General features: G+C 33.9%; 3 protein-coding genes across 5 annotated transcripts in view; 1 reads left to right on the plus strand and 2 right to left on the minus strand.

Moving 5' to 3' along the window:
• Positions 1-270: 270 nt before the first annotated feature.
• LOC105216958 (troponin C) lies at positions 271-22,914 on the minus strand. Of its 2 annotated transcripts, none has more exons than XM_029043316.2 (3): positions 22,780-22,914; positions 2,049-2,466; positions 271-406 (listed from the first exon to the last, which is right to left on the minus strand). In XM_029043316.2, exons 2-3 carry the CDS (start codon positions 2,449-2,451, stop codon positions 378-380), a joined length of 432 nt encoding a protein of 143 aa, XP_028899149.1. In that variant the 5' UTR covers positions 2,452-2,466; positions 22,780-22,914; the 3' UTR covers positions 271-377. The 2 variants fall into 2 exon arrangements, with proteins under 2 accessions (XP_028899149.1, XP_011190038.1); XM_011191736.3 differs by lacking the exon at positions 22,780-22,914 and adding an exon at positions 4,037-4,204.
• Positions 20,469-25,465, plus strand: LOC105216956 (TBC1 domain family member 19). Of its 2 annotated transcripts, none has more exons than XM_011191735.3 (10): positions 20,469-20,769; positions 20,842-21,181; positions 22,419-22,512; positions 22,603-22,663; positions 22,722-22,919; positions 23,138-23,405; positions 23,464-23,573; positions 23,636-23,727; positions 25,053-25,134; positions 25,209-25,465. In XM_011191735.3, exons 1-10 carry the CDS (start codon positions 20,668-20,670, stop codon positions 25,380-25,382), a joined length of 1,521 nt encoding a protein of 506 aa, XP_011190037.1. In that variant the 5' UTR covers positions 20,469-20,667; the 3' UTR covers positions 25,383-25,465. The 2 variants fall into 2 exon arrangements, with proteins under 2 accessions (XP_011190037.1, XP_011190035.1); XM_011191733.3 differs by having other exon boundaries at positions 20,470-20,769; positions 22,419-22,518; positions 25,209-25,463.
• LOC105216955 (bridge-like lipid transfer protein family member 3A) overlaps positions 23,557-25,593 on the minus strand; it is a 32,243-nt gene continuing 30,206 nt past the window's right edge. Inside the window, exon 22 of the mRNA XM_029043314.2 lies at positions 23,557-23,713. Coding sequence (XP_028899147.2) covers positions 23,699-23,713 — 15 coding nt within the window. The 3' untranslated portion in view covers positions 23,557-23,698. The remainder of the gene's footprint in view (positions 23,714-25,593) is intronic.

A 25,593-nucleotide genomic window follows, 5' to 3' on the forward strand; every position in this document is an offset into this window, starting at 1 on the left:
TAAAACCTATAATATATTATATGTATTGTATGTATGTATGTAGATACTATAGGCGAAATAAATATGCAGAAATTTAAAATTAATTTCATTTTAATACACACATTTGTAAAATTAAAGACAATATAACAACAACGAAGATTGAACATTCAAAAACGATCCATAACAATTTGCACGTTTGTATTGATTGTTGGTTGGTATTTAATGCAGTTACTCCCCCTCCCTCCTTCACTTTAATCTCAATGCACCGACAAGTGTTTTTGTTTCTATGTGTGGGTGCATTAGATGAGCGTGCGTGCGTGCGTGTGTAGTATATGTGTGTGCAACAAACAAGTATATACATAGGTAGTAGGTACGCGTGTAGGTGTACATAACGGGAATTAATCTCCAGTCATCATCTCCATGAATTCTGTAAATGAAAATAAACATTTTGAGAATAATTTTGGCGAAAATGGAAAAACTCAATTGGCACACAAGTAAGTGGCAGCTGTTTTGGCGGTTGCCTTTCTTGTTATTGTTGTTGTTGTTATTGTTATTGTATTGGTGAAATATGTGATGAAGCATGTATGTAGATGTGAGTGAGTTTGTGTGCGCTTGTGTTGAACGGACTCGTAGTCAATAAATAATTAATTATCTCTTGAGAATTTTCTCAGGCGAAATGGCTTTATTTATAACCAGCTATTAACGGTTTTGCCATACTTACGGCACATTTGATGGAATCATTTAATTTGGCAGTGATGGGAAACTCCAAATTTAGCTCGTTTTTTATTGTTATGTATTTTCATTTGCGAATTTATTTACTTTCATATGGGATGCTTTGAAAATGCCTCCACATAATTTTGGCTAATTTTATTTGTTCTGTACATTTTTAGTTCTTCTACTTTTTCGTTTAATATTAATTTCCGCTTTTAATATATTATATTTTCAAATTTATTAATTAACGGTTATTTTACACTGTAGTAAAATTTTCCAAACATAACCTCTAAAATCCAACATACGTCAACTTATTGTGGCTGCGTAGAGTTATGGAATATTTCCGGTTTTTTGGTTGTTTACTTTTTTTGGTCCCGACTTCAACCAATATCCTTGACCTTTCCGGTTTAAAACTTTTAAGTTCTTTCATTTTTCAGGGTGCACTATAGATAGCAGAAACAACACGGTCCAACATCTAATAGAGGTGTTAGGATCAATTATATATCATATATGTCAATAATATCTTTCGGTCTGGAGTGATTATACTCAGCAGGCTTTGAATCAAGTCACATGAAGAATCACAAGACTAAGATCTTCTGATTAAGCAGATTAAGCTTGATGATCTCAAATCACTATGGCGTTCGAAAACAGTTTTATTGAGCAATAAAGGAAAAAACCTATTTATATATCTCAATAGTGTCAGAATATTATATAAAATCCGGAATACGGGTGTTAAAAAATTGTGTCTTCCCCTAAGGACGTGACAGGTGTCTGCGATTAGGAAATCCCTTTTTTGTATATTGTTTAGAAATTGTGAACTATTTTAAATCTACGGGTGGATACAAATTTGAAACAATATTATCGAACTCCCAAAGAATGCGAAGTAAAACCTCTTATATTTTGAGAAATTCTTCATCGCCTCACTGAAGAAGTTTCCAGGAGTATATACATATAAGTAGTTTAACAATGGCTAGAATATTTCCTTTATGGAATCACAAGTTTTTAGAATCCTTAATGTTCCCTTAGTTAAACTAACCTAAAAACATTTAGGAAAACAAATATGAAATTTATTGAAACTATGGACAAAGAGAGGAACTCAAAATAGAGATATCAATTAGAGAGGAAAATCGGAATAAAAAAGTCATTAAAGACTATACACTATCATACAAAAATTATACGGGGCCCAAGTACCAATAAAATATGGCGATGAAAATTAAATAAAAGCTGCTTATGATTCGATAAAGATGACAGTATAAGGTATATGAGGTATTAAAGATCACAAAGTTTATGATGTGATGATGTGGTGATGACCTTAATAATTTTATATAAAAAAATGCTTAAAATATTTCACAACTCACCATCGAAATCTACAGTTCCTGAACCGTCAGTATCGATTTCCGCGATAATACCATCCAAATCACTTGATGAGAGTTTATCATCCAAAGCGGAGAGAATTTCCTTCAATGTGGATGTGGTAATGTAACCGTTACCCTCACGATCGTACAAACGGAAAGCCTCCTTCAATTCCTTTTGAATAGCCTCAGTATCTTCCTCTTCGAGAAAATGTGCCGCAATATTACAGAAACCATCGAAATTTACTTTGCCAGTATCTTCGGGATCATTCTCATCGACGAGATCTTGCAATTCGCTCTCATCGAACATTTGACCCATGCTGTTGAGAATGGTCTTGAGGCGGAGTGTTTCAATGAAACCGGTCTTTTGGGTGTCAAACATTTGGAATGCCTTACGCATGATGTCCATTTTCTCATCATCCTCCTACGAGTGGTTAAAGAAAAAGAAGAATAAGAAAAATTTAATGATATTAAAAAAGAGTTAGAATATTTTTGTTCCAACAAAATAAGTAACACTAACTGGCTAAGTAGATGCTCAAACTTATCAAATATAGACTTTTTTGGGGGCCGTAGAAATAAATTTTACAGCTGCAATACAATGTCTTCGAGCGAACCAAAGATTTTAGAAATACAGAATAACTATGAAAGAACACTCTGTTTCTGATTGATGTAAAGATATACAATATAGTGCCTATATAAAAAATGTACAGGTTCTATATCATTTTTATAGGTATATATCGTGGTTTTTCATTTACGAAATTCGACATTTTATAACCTTACTATTGATAATAGAAGTCAACGGTTTAACACTAGTTCGAGACTTTTCAGATTATGTGAACTCAACTGTCCTAGTATCTGTTTCAGTAGGATCGTTACAGCTTGGGATCACAAGATCTAGCATATTAGACCCTTTTGAAAGTTGAATTGGCTTCCAAAGCAAAAAATTATATGGAACAGTGTCACAAAAAACTAAATTGGTAAGGTAAGTCGCTTGTTTTATCCTTTCAACTCTGGGTAAAAACTAAATTTTTCTTCATATGAGCCCGATTATCGATTGGTGCAATCCGTTATCCAGAGGATGAAGTTTAAAAAAAACGGATGTTCTTCAAACTGTAGTATCTTTCATTTGCCAAAATATTACTATTACCAATTACGTTTGAGCAGTGTAGTTCTTTTTGAAAAAAAAATAAATAAAATATGAAAAAAAAAAATCTCAAAGGAGTAGTACCAGGTTTTCACGGTTGCAACCCTGTTGTAAGGGATGTTAAATATTATAATTTATTTTAGAAATTTTAGAAAGCAGTTAAATTTTTTTCGTATATAGAATTATTGTTTTTATGCTTCTCTATAATTCAAAAAAATTTTGAAAACAATTTGACTTAAAAACTCAATTTTTATTTCTTAATCGATTTGAAACAGGTAATCTATTAACATTTTCTGAGCTCTTTTGGTGGTAATTTTTTTTTAAGTTTTAAGAGTTTACGCCTTAGTTTTTTGTAACACTAAGATAAAAAAATTTATTTTTTTAATTTTTAAATGACAAAGGTAATACTAAATTTTTTATTAAAGAAAAAATTGTATAAATCAGTTCTTTGGGCGAGGACGGGGACTGTGGCTGTTAATTATTTTATATTTCAAATATTTTATAACAAAAAATATTTTTGAGAATAAAAGATTCGGTGTTATGCAACACTTGCTTAACATCCAGTTTTAACAATATATTTTTTTCAAAAACACTATAATTATTGGAATTATTTATACTTTTTTTATCTAATTATTATTTTGCATTAAAATTTTTTTCACTTTTTTTCTAAAATTAATTTTTGGTAACATTTTATAATTTTTTTTATAAATTATTTGTTTTTATATTAATTATTCATTTTTACATTCATTACTTTTTTAACTTTTTAAAAATATTTTTTATATATTTATTAATTTAAATTTTCTTTAAATATTTTACTCAATTTTATAAACAATTTGCACACACTAATTACCATTTTGTAAGATTTTATGAGCGCTACTTAAAAAAAAACACTTAAAACACCCACTAGGGACAAAGGTCACAACAAACACACGTCTCTTTTTTACTCGGGTTGATCGCGTCGGCGATTACCACTTTCGCACTTCCACGGTGGATGAGATTCGTTGATAAACTAAAACACTAAATGTGCAAAATCAATATTTATAACATTATATGTCTGTATGTATGTGAGTATTAGGTATGTTTGCATGTGATCAAGTCCAATTATTTGTGTCTATGTATGTGTGGAAGTGTACTTGTTCTCCAACCCAATATATAGCAGACATATAGAAAATTCCTATATGTATGGGTAAGCACGCACACAATACACAACCAGTGTGCAGTCAACTAACCAACGAAACCACCAAAGCAGGCAACCAACCAGCCAGCGAACCAACAAATCTATCCATCCATCCATCTATTCATCCTTCCAACCGCCAACCGCCAACCACTTGCCGCCACGACGCGCTCATAACACATATGTATATGCATGTGTGCACACAAACACAGTGAGAATTTTATATATTCACACACACACACACATTCATATGTTGTTATGCAGTCTGTGATCTTACTCGAAAGTACTTCAGGCAATACCATCAACAAAATCTGGCCTCAACGCCCTGCCTGTCATTTTCCATCGGCACTCATTTGCCGCCAGCAACAGTTTCATCGTCAGCGTTAGCGCCAAACGCCACTGACTGCCAAATTTACATACAAACAAACATACATACATCTCAACACCCTCACCCCAGCATTGTCGCTTTCTCAATCTGCCAAGTCATCTATCCACCTAGCTTGATAGCTAGCTAGCTAGATAGTATCTGCCCACTTAGTCACCCAAACGCTTCATACCCCCCGATCCATATTAAGATGTACTGTTGTACTTGTACATGTAGATTGTATCCAACCGTGGATCATTCATTTTTGAGTGTGAATATTTGGTTGCCCAAGATAGTGTTTAGTGTCGATGCGTCTACGTGTGTTTGGATTCCTTTTTTTCTTGCCTCGTTGTTGTAGTTGTTGTTGCGCTTGGATTCCTTTTTTTCTCGCCTCCTTGTTGTAGTTGTAGTTGTTGTTGTATTGACTTTTCCTTTTTCACACTCATCAAGTTTAAGTTTGTGTGTAGTTCACTTTTGTTGTTGTTATTGTTGTTGTTGTTGTTTTTTTGGTTATACGTTTGTGGGCATTGGAATTTTTGCGGCTACTGTTCATCATCAAATTATTATGTTTTTTTTGTTGTTTTTTTGCATTAATTTTTATTTTATTTGATTCACTTTGGCCACGCTTCATATACGTGCTAGTGTTGTTGTTGTTGCTTTTTGTTGTTGTACGTCTGCTCCACAGCGAGGATGCTGGCGTTATAGACATGTCTTTCTACATAGCAATATATGAAGGTGGTCTGATGCATACATACAGACATACAAGGATACAAACAAGCATATATATATACATATTTAAATATATATATATACATATATAAATATATATACGTACATTTATAAATATATCTACAGGCACATAAATCTATGCGTATACCATTAGCGTAATCTTTTTGGAGATCAAAAAAAAATTTATTTTTTGGCTAACCAACACGATTCCACCAAATACTACATAATTTTATTTTATTCGCACACAAAATTTTTATAGACAAACATATATACATACACACTTATAGTATATATAGTATATATATATATATATATATATATATATATATATATATATATATATATAATATACAACAAACACATAGTATGTTTGTCATCGTTGTTGCGTGCAACGGATCTTTGCTTAATGTAATAATTTAGTGATATAATTTGCGCGGGCGGTTGTGCGCGTGCGGAAGTGATTGTTCGATTAGGAATTTCGCAAAGAACATGAGACAAATATTTTTATACAATAATAATAATGTTTTCGTCATTGAGTCGACAATGTGACCCAATGCGAATTGTTTGTGTCTGTGTGTATGGCATATTTGATCATTGGCAATGAACATATGTATATCGATCGAGATATAGGGTGTTTTTAGAAAATTGATTATATGATGATTATAATTTTTGGCTTAAACCATACATAAACACACACATATATGGAGAGTGAGAGGGTATATAGGACTCTCAAAACTGTCTATTCATACACAAAAAGTGGCTCTAGTGGTTAACACGCCGAATACATTATTGGTTCTTCTTTAACACTTAAGATGGAGCCTTTGTCATCATACCTTTGCCATAACTTTTTCTTCTTCTTGACTGGTGTAGACACCGCTTACGCGGTTATAGCCGAATCCACAACAACGCGCAACGCATCTCTCCTTTTGGCAGTTTGGCGCCAATTGGTAATACCAAGTGAAGACAAGCCCTTCCATCCGAGTGAAGGTCTCCCTCATCCGCGGCTTCCACCAGCAGGTACTGCATCAAACACTTTCAGAGCGAACAACACATACAGCTCATCATTCCATCTTCTGCGGTATTCGCCGTTGCCAATGTTTAAGGGACCATAAATCTACCGCAAAACCTTTCTCTCGAAAACTCCTAGTGCCGTCTCATCGGATGTTGACATCGTCCACGCTTCTGTACCATAAAGCAGGACGGGAATGATGTGATCATTCCATCTTCTGCGGTATTCGCCGTTGCCAATGTTTAAGGGACCATAAATCTACCTCAAAACCTTTCTCTCGAAAACTCCTAGTGCCGTCTCATCGGATGTTGACATCGTCCACGCTTCTGTACCATAAAGCAGGACGGGAATGATGTGGGACTTGTAGAGTTTAAGTTTTGTTCGTCGAGAGTGGACTTTACTTTTCAATTGCCTATTTAGTCCATAGTAGCACCTGTTGGCAAGAGTGATTCTGCGTTGGATTTCCAGGCTGACATTATTATCGGTGTTGATGCTGGTGTCTAGGTATACGAAATTATCTACAACTTCAAAGTTACGACTGTCAACAGGGAGCCAAGACGCGAATGCGCTGACTATTTGTTTGATAACAAGAGATATTTCGTCTTGTCCTCGTTCACCACTAGACCCATACGCTTCGCTTTCCTATCCAGGTCTGGAAAAAGCAGAACCAACGGCGCGGGTGTTGTTTACAATGATTACAATGTCGGTGTACGCCAGTAGCTGTACACTCTTATAGAAAATTGTAACTTCCCTATTTAGCTCTGCAGCTCGTATTATTTTCTCCAGCATCAGGTTAAAGAAGTCACACGATAGTGAGTGGCCTTGTCTGAAACCTCGTTTGGAATCGAACGGCTCGGAGAGGCCCTTCCCGCTCCCGACGGAGCTTATGCCATAACCGCTGTTGGTAAATTATTCTCATTATTATTGCTTTCCAAAGTAAGTAAGTAAGAATTAGAGAGTTCCAGCAAGCCATATAGCGCTGAAAACCATCACTTTATAAGGAAATACTTTTTGTTAACAAATCATACCAAGATATTATTTTTTTGGTTTGACAAAACTATCAAGATTTGTTGAGGAACAAGGGTTGATCCGAGAGGTTGGTCTTCATAAGAAATACTGAATATCACAAAATTTGCAACCTTATAAAGTCAAAAAATGTATGGCTTATTAAAATAATTCAAAGAAAAATTCTATACATCTAAAAATACGCTTTATTCACCTACAGATGAATATACCTATGAAATTCGGTTAAAGCTGTTTATAATATTTTTTTTGACTTCACATCGAACAGGATTTAAGGCCAATACGAACTCGTCTTAATGATCAAAAGAAAAAAAGTTTAAGCATAAAATCGGTCCAAGAATGTTATAGTTTTTTGGTACAGCCATATTAATTGATCAATTAAAATTTTAATTGAGAAACCAGTTTTTGTCCTTCCCACTGCCGGCTACTCGATAAACGATCAGCTGTAATTCAGCTGATTTCTGTTTTCTCAATAACCACAGCCTTTATTTCCAGCAGCGACATTTATTTTTACAGCGCTTTAATCGAGCAAAGGCTGTTTAATTTATCAATTAGAAATTGCTAGAAATTATTTTGGAAAATCCAACTACAATTTTCAAATTCAAATACTTTACTTAAGATAATTTGTAATCTATAACATGGAAATATAAATCGTAAATTGATATATCAAGTAACCATTTTTGGACAAGACTAATACCAAGCCCATACATCCTTCGGACATATTAACGTAACTGAATAATTAATTTTTCTTTTGAAAGTTCTGTTAGGATAAAATTTGCAAAGTTAAGGCAAGAAGTCAGGACAAAAATTGAAGTGTATTTGAACGACCACAGTTCTCTCATTATACTAAATACTAAATTAAATCATAAATACTAAATTTGACAGTTAGTGTATCACTTAAAGTTCCACCTAAAGAAACAACTATAAGTATAACATACTATTCAAAGACAACAGCTGTAAAACGAGCTACTGCAATACAAACACTTTCAATTGATATTTTTGTTCTAACAAACGCCCACAAGTACCATACTCAACATAATACTACATTAAAATAAGTACGAATATGTATTTTGTACTCAATTTCTAATAACATAAATGTAAAAGAATAATGAATAAAGAAAGCACTGTAAAGGAGAATATCACTCATTATGTGGAACATTAACGATGGCGAAATACCAAACTTGATGGTGAGCAAAAAATTATTAATTAAAATTGTTTATTTTATAGCAAATAAAAATGAAAAAAAAAAATTTATGTACTTACTATAAATAAGTATTGAAATGTTATTTAAGGATGTACATATGTATGTTTTTGTAAACAAGCGTTGCTACAAAAACATACAACAACAAAGCGTAGAACATAGCTTGGGAAAAAATCGCAATGACGCTGAGCAAGTGGTGGCCAGTTGGTGGTATAGGTGCGTGTACGTATTCACATACAGTCAACGTCATCATTAGTGGCAAGAAAATTGACACGAACAACAACAAAATCACATGTAACGCAATGAAAACGTGTTTAGTTCAATAAATCAGTGACATTTTGAGAGTTTTCTTATAAAATTCTAAAGACCGAGTTGTTTGATTCTCGAAAATTGGGATTTCGAGAAAGTTCCTGCGGCTTGAAGGTCGGTAGTGTCAATGGAGTGGAATGGAGTTTACGGCATCAAAAACAACTGGTGCTTTTAGCTCTCTAAGTGAGATCCATTGAATCAGCCCTAACCAAACCTAACTTGGGAAGGTTCAATGGTGTGTAGAGTGTTTTAACTGATAGAGAACATATTCAAATTGAGATTTGATAATCTCAATCAACTTTCGCAAAATGTTTCCCTTCGAAATATACGATTGATTTCGAGCATTTACCACAAAAATCATGATCCCTCCTTATTCCTAGAGTTATGTCGACGATTTTTATACTCTCGCAACATGTTGCACATAGTATTATAGTTTTGTTCACATAACGGTTGTTTGTGTCACCAAGAAATAAAAGAGTGGGCGTGGCCCCGCCCCCAAATAGGTTTTTTGTACATATCTCGCAAACCAAGAGAGAAATATAAACCAAACTTTCTTCAGTAGTTTTTTTAGCCACTTCTTAACACAGCCCTAAAATGAAAGAAATCGGATAATAACCACGCCCACCTCCCATACAAAGGTTAGGTTGAAAATTACTAAAAAAGGGTTAACTCACTAACGAAAAACGTCAGAAACACTAAATTTCACATAAGAAATGGCAGATAGAAGCTGCACTCAGATTTTTTTTACAAAATGGAAAATGGGCGTGGCGTCGCCCACTTATGGGCCAAAAACCATATCTCAGGAACTACTCGACCGATTTCAATGAAACTTGGTTTGTAATAGTTTCCTTACATCCCAATGATATGTTGTGAAAATAGGCCAAATCGCTTCACAACCACGCCTACTTCCTATATACCAGAACTTTGAAGACGATCAGAATCGTTTATTTTACAATATATAAAGTAAGCACTAGTGAAGATATCGGTGCAGAACTTTTCAGAAATACTATGTTTACAGTGTGGCAGCCCCATTCTAAAAATCGCCGAAATCGGACCATAGGTTTTTAAGGCCCCATATATCGAACACGAGGACCTCGGTCCTTCTAACCTAATATTATGGTTTCCAACTTTCAATGGACTTTATACAATATATATGACGAATGTGTGGGTCAAATTGTGTATTATATAAAATAAATAAAGTTAAATAAATAAATAAATTGCGAGAGTATAAAATGTTCGGTTACACCCGAACTTAGTCCTTCCTTACTTGTTGCTTCTAAATTTATTCAACTTTTTAGACCAAAATTATTAAGAGGAATGAAGTAATCTAAAAAGCCTTCAGACTTATCAAACTGCCCTCGTACCATAATTTATATACATACGTATTTACTTATACACCCGTATATTAGGTGCGTATGGACTTTCTCAATTTTCTCTTGCCTATTTCAATCGCTTCATTTCGTTTAATTTCGCGCCACTTTTCCTTTGGTCAACTTTGGAAAGGCAGCAGCAAGGAGCAGGTGGCGCAAAAGTGAGCAAAAGGGTAGAGAAGAGTATGCGGCGCGTATGGACCACAACATAGACAGCCGGCAGTGACTACTTTCACACACGACGTCTGTGTGCAACAACAACAAAAACAGAAAAAAAATGGCAATAATAAACATCTCTTGAAATAAGTACGTGCACAAAATTATATATAGACAGATACCGATGTATATCGGTCTATGTAAATATGTATATATTCATATGCGAAAGTACGTGCCATGCACAGCGGTACTTGTGGGTGGGTAATTATGCTGCTCAGCTGGTAATTCGCAATATCTACAACAATTTATTTAGATTTCGACAAATTTGTGTCTTATTTTTTTCGGAATATTTCGCACTGAGATATGTGTTTATGTACATTTTTTGACTTATTTTTTTATTTTTATTTTTTCTTTCTTCATTTTAGTTTACGTTTTTTCGCTGTTGTTTTTATTTTTTGAAAATCCACTATATTTTGTTCATATTTTTAGTTGATTATAGTAAGTTAAAAGTATTTGCATTATTTGCCAAAAGACCATGGCGCACAGCAGCCAGCAGCCAACACCAGCTGCTTTGGTTGCGTGCTGCCCGGCGACCCGCATGCCTTAGATCTCGCATATTTTCCACAGTACACAGAGCACATAATTTCTTTTAGAAATACATACATCCATGCGAACATATGACCAGCGTTCACAGATCAGCTGTCACCGAGCAGCAACAGTCACCAACTAAGCCGACTACACGCACGCACACACACAGTCGAGAATATTCGTTGGGCTGATATGGACAACCAATGAGCCAAGTTGATTCATACTACAAAGCTAATTTGATATATTAGATGATTTTCTTTTAATTTTCCTAAAAGACCATTATGACATCATACAGAATGAGGTTGTGTTGATCGCTCATGATTGGACAAATGGTATCGTATTAAATGCGGAGCAATAAACTTGAAAATGCTGACACAACCTGCCTAAAGGAGACCTTTATTCTTTATGTATAACCTTTTATCTTTCAAACCAAAACCTAACGTTGCAATCAACGAAGTTAATTGGCTTAAATCACTTATCTTCCCCTTACAAGTGTCACCTAACGTAGGATTCAGCAAATTTTAAAACGGCTTCGTAATGTTGAATGTATTTTATGACAGTATAGGATTTGAAAAGATCGAATTTGATTTCATCTGAGGCAATTATGATTTAATGATCTTGTTGAAATCAGATATTCTACTTTGCTATACCACCGAGTATAACTGAATCCATTTAGATCACGATAGCCGAGAATTTGTAGCAGGAACGATGCTGGGAACGAGCCGTGGCTCCCGCTCTGGATAAAAACCAGAACCTGCTCGGTTGCGAGATCATAAAAAGGTTCACCTTGTAATAGTGGGAGTCTGTGGAATAGGCCTACAAGCGATGAGGTTAGGAATCCAGCCAAACGCAAACAGCTGTAGCTGTAATGAGAAAGGCGATGTGGAAACATCAAGTAATTTCCCCCTCCAATGTCCATTGATCGCAAGACAAGGTGATGTTGAAACATCTCGGTAGCTATAACTTTGGCAAACCAAGCGATCTTGCGAGAATGCAAATTAGCCGTTTTATAAATTTTGTAATCGGCTCAAATCAGTTCGGCGATACATAAGATCTTCTTTGTGATCCATAATTGTCCGACGCCTTTAGCTGTCCAAGTGAGATCCTTGGTCAGCCGTTGAACCTAACATAACCTAGTATTGTCAAAAACTATTTGAGGGATATTATATCAACAAATACCAAATATATCGAAGATTGTTTCTGTTGTAACATTCCCCAAATATATGTAAAGTTTTTGCCAATTTTAATGATGAACGTTTAAATGATGAAGGTTAAATCCGTTGTTTCGAAGTTCAGATCGGTTATAACCGTTAACAAGACAGGCTTCGATGAAATCTATGAATATTTATTATTTGAACAGGTATAACTTTATTAATTCGTTGACCGCTCCTTTAGGACAACCACTGTAATAATAAGAGAACATATAGAGCAGCTCTCTTGATCTAAATTTTTATATTTGCAATTGAATTGATGGAATGAAATGGAAAATGTTGATAGACAATTGGTAGCCTTTGTTGACTGGGAATAGCAAGCTCAAATAGTTGTTCCAAAAGGGTAACCCTCTAAAATGTTCATTTATTAAAATAATCTCAAGAGAAGAAAGGCTGCCGCTCAGCAAATATTGTGAACTCGTCGAATCAGGGGAGGAAGAGTTTCAATAATGGCGAAGAGAGAAGGCGGTAAAACATTTCGTGGACTCGTCGAAAAATTGAGGAAGAGTTTCGATAATTATTATGTGTATTAAAACCGCATATTGAGCGCTGGGTATCTAGTAATTTGGATATAGTTTTAATATTAATATTTTAATTCAATAAACCAAATTGAAAATAGAATAAGAAAACAAAAATACCAAATAGTTAAAAGAAAGAAAATACACTATAAAAACAAAGCGGCAATATGAAATTGGAAAAACACAATAATAATTTAGTCTTTTCCCTCTTACGCAAACCAGAATACTTTACTAAATATTCATAAAGATATAGTACACAAATTCACACGGCAGTCGAATAATTCATAGGTACTCATAGTCGAACGTACATATCTAGCCATTGCGCCAGTTCTCATGCAACCGAATTAGATAAGTTTATCCATTCGTCTGTCATGCATGCACGGATTCTTCTTCTTATTCTTCGTTTTGACGTCCTCGAAATATTCCACAAATTTCAAGTTTTTTGATGTTTGGCATTGCAATACAGTTTTGGTGTGTCTATGTTGTGTGTTTGGATGAATTTCTCTTCCGTTTACTTAAACGCTTATTACACCTAATGATGTGCGCTCATTATCGTGTTTGTTGTTTTAGCGCTGCTTTTTGTTTTTTTTTAATGTACATTTTACATTTCACAAAAATCAACAGCAATAATTGTGCAGATCAAAGGCATAGCTGAGATTTTTGTGCAATATTTCATAATTACCGACAGGAAAATACCAATAGAAACGATGGACCGTGCATGATTTTCTTCTTTCAGCTTGTAAGAGTTGCAAAATCAATGACTGAATTTGGTTGGCATTCACCACCAAGCGATTTAAGTGTTTTACGACATTGTATTTGGTAATTCAGATTGCCAAACTGTCTGTAATATTGTGGAAGAAAAAGTTATCCAGACGTAACTGTGAGATCGCTTCACAGCAGCGTCTGTTACCGAGCATTCCGAAGGAGTTTCTGTGTATTTTCGAAAATGTTTACGAAACATGAAGCCACAGAGAAACGGGCGAAACAGTGGACTTCACCTGACCAAACTCGGTGAACCTGTTCCGAAGGACCCAAACAATGTCCCATCGGGAGAAAAGACTACCGTTTCCTAAGATTCACAAGATTTAATCTGCATTAACTATCTAGAGAAGGGCAAAACGATACCATTTAGCGAAGAAAATGTGTCAAATTGGGTCCATGGATATGTAGAAGGGACCAAGAAGTGGATAGAGAGTGGACTTCACTCGGCAAACTTGCTCCGCTGTCCCATCGGCAGAAAAACTACCGTTATCTAAGGTTCACAAGGTTCTACATTAACTTTATGAAGAAGGACAAAACGATACCAATTAGCGAAGAAAATGTGTAAAATTGGATCCACGGTTTTCTAATATTCACAAGGATGTGCATTAATTTTCTGAAGAAGGGCAAAGCGGTACCATTTAGTGAAGAAAATGTGCCAAATTGCGTGCATGGATATATAAAAGGGACCAAGAAGTGGATCAGAGAGTGGACTTCACTCGGCAAACTTGCTCCGATGGACCCCAAGAATGTCCCATCCGCAGAAAAACTACTGTTTTTTAAGATTCACAAGGTTCTACATTAACTTTCTGAAGAAGGGCAAAACGATAGCATTTAGCAAAGAAAATGTGTCAAATTGGGTCCATGGTTATATAAAAAAAGGGAACAAGAAGTGAGTGGACTCGGCGATCATGCTCCGATGAAAAGACGACAATTTTCTAAGACTCATAAGGTTTTATCTACATTAACTATCTGGAGAATGACAAAATGGTACCATTTAGCAAAGAAAAAAGTGGCAAATTGGTTGAATTAAGTTACGAATGGCCTCGTGTGAGTTCCTTTTGTTTCCAAAGTAGAAATAATACAATTTTGATTGAAATAAAAACAGGCTAAGTTGAGAAATAATTTTTGTTGCCTTTTTTAATGAACTTATTGGACCGCCTAAAATAATTATAGAACCTCACATCTATCAGTTTTTACGTATATATCGACTCTATAAAGAGGGTTTTAGAATCGAAGTTTGCCTAAAAATAGTTTCTTCATCCCGGTCGTTGATTTTCCTAAGAAGTTCAGTCGGTTTTTATGAAGGGTCATATATAGTACTAGAAAACATAGAAAAGTTTACAACTTTTGTTGAATAAACGATTCTCCACCGTCATGCGTTAGGTTAAACTAAGTATTCTGACAGGTATTTGTACAAATCCCTGTATGATTACTGAAAAATTAGTATACGTCCACAACGCAAATTGAAATAAATGCTTGGCAACCAATTATCCGAAGCAGAAGGGAAATATTATTCATTATTCACCTTATAGTACGAGTATATGTATATACAATATTGTATATCTAAAAATAAACACTGAACTTCTGACTAAAAAATATAGTTGTTTACAAGCAGAAACTGAAATAGTTATAAAAAATGTATTTTTCTTTTAAGTAATATTTTTAAACACTGAAAGTACAAAAGTATGTATATATAGCAAACAATTATTTAAAAAACAGCATGACAATTGAGATGAAAAGAATTACGTGTGGCATTTTCGAAGGTGTGTCGCCGAGTGGATTAAGGTGTGGAGAGAAGAGCAAAGAGTGTTGTTTTGCAAAGTAATGCCAAATTATAGGAAATATTGGCAGCTAAGCATGAGTACATTTATGATATTTTGTACAACAATAAATTTATGCAGATTTTTATGAAAAAATTGGAATTTCTTGCCAAAGGTGCCAGTTTACATTTCACGCACTTTTCGAAAACTATTTATATAGAGCGGCTTTTTGTGCAACTACTATTAAACTTTTGGTAGTTTCTTACAACTGACAGCGCTATGCGACGAATGTCTGGCGAACATGACAGCTTGGATTGATCTCGCTAAATGGATGAATGTTCAAGGACGAATATATTCAGTGTACTATTTCAAATTAATAAAAATATTTACTTTAAACAGTACTTTGACTCACGCCAAAAGAATTTTGTGACTTTCTATTTATAAAATATTCCTATTTTAAATTTACTAATAAAAACAATTATTTGAACAATTTGATGAGATCAACACAGAATTAATGAGTCCAAAAAAAAAAAAAAAAAGTGACCAATAAAATAAAAATTATATGATGCTATTCAAATTTATAGAGTAATCCATCTTATTTATTAGGTACATACAATCAAGCATATAAGCATGTGCAATAACCAGTAAGACAGAACTGAGTTGGGTGTAGCCGAATATTATATACTGCCGAAATTTATAAGAACAAAAAATTGTATTTCAATATATTCATTATTGCTAAATAGTATAAAATAAGCCGATGGAATTCGGATCACCCGAAATGGACCAGCATAGAGGATATAGACGATAACGAGACAAAAGTTCATGAGCACTTATTGGTAGATACTTCAGAAGGTCACATGATACCATTTCATATCAGTGTTTCAGGCGAAATCCAAAGGAGTTTCAACGTCTCCGACTGGATTCGCAGCACACCAAAGACCTTGGAACAATCGAAACAAAGGACTTTACACAGAGAACTTGCTACGAAAAAGGTGAAGTCTATCTGTCGGCCAAAAAGGTCATGCTCATAATTTTCTGGGTTTCAGAATATGTGATTTAGACCATCTACTTAGAGAATGGCAAAATGGAGTTTCGGCGAAGGAGTTTCTACGACTCCAACTGGATTCGCAGCACACCAGAGACCATGGAACAATCGAAATAGTGGACTTTGTACGACAAACCTGTTTCAAAAAAGGTGAAGACTGTCTATCGACCGGAAAGGTGATGAAGATCTTTTTATGGGATTTAGAAGATGTGATCTACCCCAACTACTTGGAAAATGTAAAATCGTCATGAAAGCCTACTTTTGTGTGCACTCCAGAAAATATATTTTTCAGACGGGTTAAAAATGGCCAATTGTATCAATTAACAAGTAAGTAAAGTCTAAGTTCGGGTGCAACCGATCATTTTATACTCTCGCAATTTATTGATATATTTTTATTAAGATAACACACAATTTGACCCAATTTGAAAATCCTATAATTAGGAATAAGAGAGCTAGGACAAGTTATGAGCCGATTTTAACCATTTCTGGTACAGAGACCACACTATAAGAAGAAAAATATTTCCTTTGAATTAAATTAAGATATCTGAGAGATTTACCGAAATTTTCGGTGAAAAATTACCATGGGGCACTGAATTTTTCATATTCGATATTCGGGGCTTTGAACAGTTATAGTCCGATTTCGACAATTTTTTCACAAGTGATGCAACAGATCATATACAGTGTTTGTGTAATGTTTTATTTCGCTATCTTCATTGGTTCCTTATGTATATATTATAAAGTGAAGGAATAAGATGGAGTTCAAAATTGAGTTACATGGGAAGTTGTCGGGGATGTGATTTTCATCCATTTTCCACACGTGTCAACAGGGTGTCAAGAAAATATTATATACCGAATTTCATTCGAATCGGTGAAGTAGTTCCTGAGATATAGTTTTTGACCCATAAGTGGGCCCACGCCCATTTTCAATTTTGTAAAAAAAAGAAGGAGGCTGCACTTCTGCAATTTCTTCTGAAAAATTTAGTGTTTCTGACGTTTTTCGTGAGTGAGATAACCATTGCGAGATTAATAAACCAATGGGCAAACCGCCCATTTTCGAAAGCAACCCTCTCACGGTCCCAAGGAATTTGACTCGTATCGTCACCCTGATCATTTTGATATATATAACCCTATATCTAACTCGTTTAGTTTTATGACTTACAAACAACCGTTATGTGAACAAAACTATAATAATCTCTTAGCAACTTTTGTTGCGAGAGTATAAAAATAAACCATGTCTTAATTATTCTATTATAATCCGTGCTGTATTATGATGTAGCGAGCGCATAAAAATATGATCCACGCGAATCGATTTGATTAAATATACAAAAAAAAATTATATCATCAATACAATAGCTAAGTGAGTGGCTAATTCTCTGTAGATCATAAGGTCAAATCCTTTTTTTTTTTGAACAACAGATGTTTCAGCAAGCAAGGTCGAATCTCAAAAATATATTTCTGTAACGAAAAAATCACTAATAGAACCCATCAACCGTTAAAATAAATATTGAAGGAATCGCTATGTGAAGGGTACTACATGTTTAACATATACTTAGCGATTCAATAATTTCTCAAAACACACAAACACGCAGAGTAAACTGTTTATTTCAATTAACTAAAGCATCATTTAAAAATACATAAATATATCTTCGACAAACATCACATAATGAAATATGATTTCAACACATGTTGATGTCAGCACCTCACAATGCATTTCAGCATTTCAAAAAAGCCAAAAAAAAAAAATAAAAATACAAGTATTAATATCGACTATATTTTCCAAATATTCAAACTTAAAATAGCCACAATAAGTTTTGCCAAAATAAACAAGTTTCAAAGAAATAAAAATAAAATCGGTTAAGTAATGCATATGCACATATTATGTGAATCGGCGTGTATATTTTGTTATGCAAAAAATCATACACACTTCTCTTAAAGCAGATATGTACATATGTATGTACGCATGTGTGTGTTTTAGGTTCACACTCATAACTCATTCCTTGGTCACGGGAAGACAAATGAGGGAAATGACTTAACCAGAAACCACTATAATGTATTTTTAATACATATACATACATACAAACATCTATATATTCTTACTTATGCTTTGCTCCTGCGCACAGTCATACATAATTATATGCGAATACGTCAAGTTGACTTGGCGACGCATTCATTCAAACATTCAAATGGGCAAATAATAAGCATTTATGTACTAGTTATTTTTTATATTTTTTATTTTATTTACGAGTAAATAGTGCGGCAAATTTGTTTGTTAGCCTGCCTTCATCTTCTTGCCTTACCTATATACATGGATGCATACATAATTGTTATGTGGGCGTACAATTTCTCACTTGACTGATATGTTATGCGTTTTTACGCGAAAATTTTCACTCAACACGTGAGACATTCCGAATTAATTTTCATTCGTCAATACGACGCCAGATAATAAGTGGCCTTCTATTGGTTTGAAATGGTAATTATGAAATAGAGAGGGTCCAAATGTACCTTGAGGTATGATTTGCAAATAATTTTGCATGATTTAGTGTCTTGGAATTCCAGTACAAACACTTCAGTTCGACTAGACCCACAGATTTCCGATATACTTCCGAACACTTCTCAAAAAATAACGGTAATTTTTGTTTTTTGAAAAAAGTATTTATCATTCATCTACCTTAATGTTGCCGCCTTCACAACAGTCCCCAATCGATATTATGCACTTATTCCAGCACTTCTTCAAATCGCCGAAAAATTTTTCAAACCCGATTTTGGATGTCCCTTTAAGGTTTAAAAGTATTTATTGTTTGGAAATCGGAAAAAGTCATACGAAGCCATAGCTGGCAAATATGGAGAATTCACGAACAAGCAACGAAATGTGAGCTTTTAAGAAACGAAAAAACGCCGAACTCATAAAAAAAACGTCTAACTTAATTTAATAGAGCTGAACATTTTGACAATTAAACTCTCCAAACCCGTAAAATTTAAAATCTTACATTCCCTGTATTTTTGAACACATCTTATATGTATATGATAGCCAACTCTTTACAAAACATGCCTGTGGGTATCTAGCTTAATCCACTTTTTTATTGATATAACTGATCTCGACTTCATAGTGTTCGGTGCACCTACATATGTGAACTGACAGACCCTGAACAGTCTTTTCATTGAATTTCGATTTTTGATCTAAAATCTTTCATATAATATTTCACAAATCTCTGAATGAAAGAATTGGCTTGGGCTTTATTCACAGAAGTTGGGGTAAGAGCCAAAGGTTATGAAAATCATTATTAATTTTATTTAGATATCTCCTTCTCTCGTCGAGATTCTTATAGGACCGTTTTGTTAAAAAATCAAGAGCACAAACGCTTTCTTGTTATAATGAATTTTTGTCATATATTACCAATAAATATTCTAGAGATATTGAAAGATTACTACAGCATATGGTTATTAACGATAAATTATCTACCGTCAAATATAAAAAAAAAAAATAATCGACCCAAAAATTATTAAGATACAGAACTATCCTTTAAGCAGGATCATCAACTTTAAATTACACACAAAAACTTGGCTGGAAATCATTTTGGGAATTCGTCAGTAGTGATGAAAATGATTTGACAGAAGAGCAGAACTCAAAATTAAACGCATAGAAGTGGTGAATCTGAAAACATTTCAACTCCAATCCGATCGACCGTCGGTTCAAACACCTTTCTATAAAATATGTATATAAAATTAGAAAAAAAACTTAACCCTTAGCAAGAAATTTTTAACCAAAAAAATATTTTCCTAAAAACCCTTCAGCCATTCAGAGACGATTTTAAACTAGTCCCACTCCACACAGCAAATAATGGCGAAGTTCGTCCGAACATTTACATAAATTATACTTGTCCTTATTTATATATTATACGTTTACTAGATTTGTAACTGATAATCACCTTCCTGTTCCTGAATACAAAATATATCATCTTCTATTAACTGGTTCTGTGACTAACGAAAATACTGTGTTAAATCCAAACATTAACATTAACCAACACTAGCGGTTGCCATAGACGTTTTCTCAAAATTCATTCGTCACAGTTTGATCGATAAACAAATGACAGAAAATGAAGAAAATTTGAAATAGCAAACAATAACAATTCGAAAAGCCGAGCGCATAAATTATATTCATACAAGTTTTAACAATTCAATTAGTGAACGAGATTAAAAAATATTTCATTCAAAATTTTATGCAAACGAGTATATTTTAGATTTTAGACTTTTATTAAACGGATATGGAGGAATTACGTGATGCTAGCATACATCACACGGCGCAAAAGCTCGCCATAGCCATAAAAGCAATGAAAAATTACGATGAGATTTTCAAAAAAGTGCAGGTAAACGAAAGAAAATCGATATTCTCCTCAAGAACACATAAAAAATATTTGAATTTTCAAACTTACGCTTAGATACTAGCTTGCAGCCCCGGTGTAGATAAGAATGACCTACGCAATACACTGGAAGATGCCATCAAATCGACAGGCCTCGAAACGGAAATTCGCAATATAGTTTTTCATTTAGTGCGTAACACTCTAATTACAGAGCCAAAATCACAGGATAAGATACCGCATAGTGCCGATCCTTTAGCCTATTTACGACGCTCAGCTGTGCAATGGGATCGTCGTGTGCGTAAAAGTTTGAATGCCATGTGTGCTGAGTTGAGTATGCCTTTGCATGGACAGCCACGTGCCGTGATGGATCGCGACGAATTGATTAGTAAATGGGAAGAACTAAGCAATTATACAATTGGTAAGTGAGTCCATGGATTCGAAGATAGGGGTTAAGGGTGATTTAAATGTGAATTATTGAATACAGAACTCGATAAAAATTTAAGAGAATCGCTAAAGTTATAATTTAGGTCATCTGAGAATATAATTAAATTATTTTTAAGCGAATCATCGAAGATGTAGTGGTATTTCAAAAGAGACTATAACTTCCCATAGAAAGGGAATTGATTATCAATGTGCTGTTTATCTTAAACTACTTTTTTAGCTTTCAAAAAATTGCTAAGACCCTACCAACCGAACATTAAATTTATAAAACATATTAAGACCCACCTCAAACAATCTAAATATGAAACATTTATCAATGAAAAGTCAAGAAGTTGATGTGGCCCTCTGTAAATGAAACGCTATATAAGTTTATAAACCTAAATGGTTTCAACAAACAACGGATTGTCATTCTATGCCGAATGTCGAATAGTGTTGAAAAAACTTTATAAGTTCAGATTTAAGGCTTGAAACTAAAGTCGATCGGGTTAGGGTCAAGGCCAAAACCAACACATAAGACCAAAAGGGAGTCGTTTTGGAAATATTCTAAGAATAATCGATTTTTGGACTGAATAGGCAATTGCAAAGTAAAGCCCTCTCTCGACGAACAAATATCAAACTCTACAAGTCGCTCATTATTTCCGTCCTGATGTATGGCGCCAAAGCGTGGACGATGACAACATCTGATGAGACGACTCTTGGGGTTTTCGAGAGAAAGGTTTTGCGTAAGATTTATCGTCCTCTGAACATTGACAACGGCGAATACCGCAGACGATGGAACGATGAGCTGTACGATTTATACGACGACATTGACATAGTTCAGCGAGTAAAAAGACAGCGGCTACGTTGGCTAGGTCATGTTGTACGAATGGATGAAAACACTCCAGCTCTGAAAGTGTTCGATGCAGTACCCGCTGGAGGAAGCCGTAAAGTGACCTGGCTTCACTTGGTGTTTCCAGTTGGCGCCAAAAAGCAAAAAGGAGGAACGAGTGACGCGCTCTGGTGGATTCGGCTATAATCGCTTAAAGCGGTTTCTACGCCAAATATATATATATATAATATGACCTGTCTAATAAATTTCTTGTGCGCTTGGCATGTTAGTTTTAAGATCCCCATAAAACATATTGTACATTTAGAGGAATAAAATACACAAATAATAATTATTACTAGAAATTGTTAACATTTTATAACAAATATTCTTTCTACTCCTCTACTAGATCTTTCCAACTACCGCCCCGTCTATGCGCCAAAGGATCTTTTAGATGTGCTACTATCACTTAAGGGTCCCCAAAAACCGCCCGAAGACACTGAGTTTGTGTACATTTTTCCTCATTATTATAACACACTATTTTTTTCATACAAATTTAAACTTGATACTTATAATTCTTAATTTTTTTATAGACAAGTGCCTAACTGGGAGTTCTCACACATTGAATTGCCTGTCAAGAATCTCTTTGAACTGGTAAAATATCATATTTTATAATAAAAATAATATTAAATAATCTAATTGCTACTTCAAGCGTATCTTATTCGCTGAACTTTTTCGCAAAGATGTTACAACAAATAATTTGGACTTACCCACACAATGTAAACGTATACTGGATACCAAACAAGCGCCACTTTGTCAACACTTTCTGAAGAAGGGCAAAACGCCGGCACCCTTTCGTGGTGAACTCTGGTCCTTTGTGCTCTCGCATGGTAGTTATATGAATGGACAGGTTGGTTTGAGGTGATTTTGTTATTGTCGAAGATCACCTTTATATATTTTAAGGAACACTGAGCTTTCTGATCATTGCACTTTAGTAACACATTTATATTTTTGGACCAATGTTTCCTGGGACTTATCACTTCATTTATAGAACAATTATATTTTTTTTTTTCAAATTTTTACTCCCTAATTCCTTCATTAATTAACATATCTCTTTATTCACTTCAGGAATGCGATCACTGGGCGCGTTTGCGTAACAAAGTCTTAACCACCGATCATATTGTGGATAAGCTTATCTTCAAGGATATTCAATTAACGGCTTCCAACGATGATCAATACTTTGTTTTCGAAGATGTGCTCTATCAGATTATGCTTTGCTTCTCACGCGACACCGAAATCGCCAATCAAATACAGTTTGAGAAGTATCCGGTGAAGGGTAGAAATTATGAAGGTCCACCGTCGGGTGTGGTGCCCTTCCACGGCATCTGCATGTTTGGTAGGTGCCATTGATATTAATTGATATTTCACATAATAGTTTACTCTTAATATTTCAGCGGCGCCATTTTGTTATCTTTACGATTCATCTATAAATCTGTACTTCACATTTCGCGCCTTCTATATACGTTATTGTCATCGTTTAACCACAATAAATACACATCCACAGGTTAGTATCAAGGCGTTTATAATATTTTGAGGTTAATCACGTGTTTTAAACTCTCATTGCAGGGCATTGTTAGCTTGTGTTTGTTGTTTGAAAAGCTTCTCCAAACGCATGAACCGCTGCTATGGTCACATTTTCGCGAGCTGCAAATACAACCGTAAGAATGTTTTATTAAAATATTTAAAAAGTCAAATTCATATTTTAATTAATTTAAAAATAATATTTTTTTATGTATCTATTACTTATTACAATATAATATTTTCATACTCAGATTTCATCCTAAATAATTTCATATCACATCAATCCTTATGCTTTTTCTCACGTTAAATCACATCGCATCATACAACTTCACAGACGTGCTTCAGATCACAATTCATTATAACACATCCTGTGATCTCAAACACCAAATATTAACTAAAATTATGGCATATAAACATAAGAATTTATAATTTACATATCTATTATAGCTTTAAAATAAAATCAGTTCATTCGCATCACATCAAATATACATCATATTATCTTACATGAAGTGATCAATTAGATTATATTGTGAGGATTGCACCACGACCTAAGGTCTATTGTTCTATTGTGATCAATAGAAGCCTTGTTATTTTCTAAATATTATACCGATCATAGCAGAATATCACAGTACACTGTTGCATTACTTTATGTCATATCATCTCATCATATGATTTATTAAGATTTAACATCACATATTTTCAATACACCATTTTATCCATCCATACGAAAAAAAATGAAATCGTAATATGCTTAATTATACAACAACATTCATTAAACAATATAATTTTCTGAATATCAAATCATATAATACATCAGGTGATATCACATCAAGTCATAACATCGCACCAATTAATTTGCAGTTCGTGATGTGACATCATACATACATACAATCACATCATTAGATCACATAATTTTACAAGATCACATCACATCATTAGAACACACAATTTTACTAGATCACATCACATCATAAGATGACATTATTTTATTACATCACGTCATATTAGTTGCTTGAAGTCATTAATCATATTTTTTTTCTATTTTGCTACATTAAATTCTTAATTTTAATATAAAAAAAACCTCACATCACATAATCTCATTTTAGGTTGCTCTATCAATAAAGCATATTAAGTCATATAGGAAGTATATCTATCTATCACTTATTAAATATGAATTAACATTATGAAAATCATATCAAAATCATACAAATACATACAGACACATCACATAATAATTCAAAAACTTGATAAAATATCAACTTATGACACATACACCAACTTTCCTTCTCAAGCAAATCTTACAAATTCACTTAAAGCCATTCAACTCTCACATCACATTTCATTTGAGCAAGCAATTCCTTTAATGATTTTTAAATAATCCTATAAATTAATTTATACCATTATCACATACCATATTTTTATATAAAATTTTTCATAAAACATTTTCATATCCATCTTTCAGCATTCGTGTCGTCTTCAAATGGCTCATGCGCGCCTTCAGTGGTCATTTACCGCCAGATCAGCTGCTTATACTATGGGATTTGGTGCGTTCAAATAATTTTTACTTTCAAAATAACGGTATTTTCATAAATATTCTTATTTAATTTTTTCCACCCAGATACTTGGCTATGACAGCCTGGAAGTGCTCTCACTCTTCGCCATTATCATCTTGAGTTTCCGTAAAGACAGTATTTTGCAAGTAAATTCGCTGGATAATATTGAGGCGATATTAGCAGATCTGTCGTCGATTAAGGTATTGCCGCTCATACAATTGGCGTTATGTCGCGATTAAATGGCGAGCGCTCGATTTGTTGTAAATTGGAAATTTATATGTATATGTGATATTAATATGAATTTATTTTGTATGTATGGTAATGAAATTTTATAAAAAAGTATTAAAATTGTATGATATAAAAAATGTTTTAACGTTAAAAATAGTAGTAAATTACTTAATGGAATGAACAATGAACAGTTTTCAAACATAAAAACTAAAAATAATTTTT

This window comes from Zeugodacus cucurbitae, chromosome 3, assembly GCF_028554725.1.
Source record: "Zeugodacus cucurbitae isolate PBARC_wt_2022May chromosome 3, idZeuCucr1.2, whole genome shotgun sequence".
In the NCBI taxonomy this organism is placed as follows: domain Eukaryota; kingdom Metazoa; phylum Arthropoda; class Insecta; order Diptera; family Tephritidae; genus Zeugodacus; species Zeugodacus cucurbitae.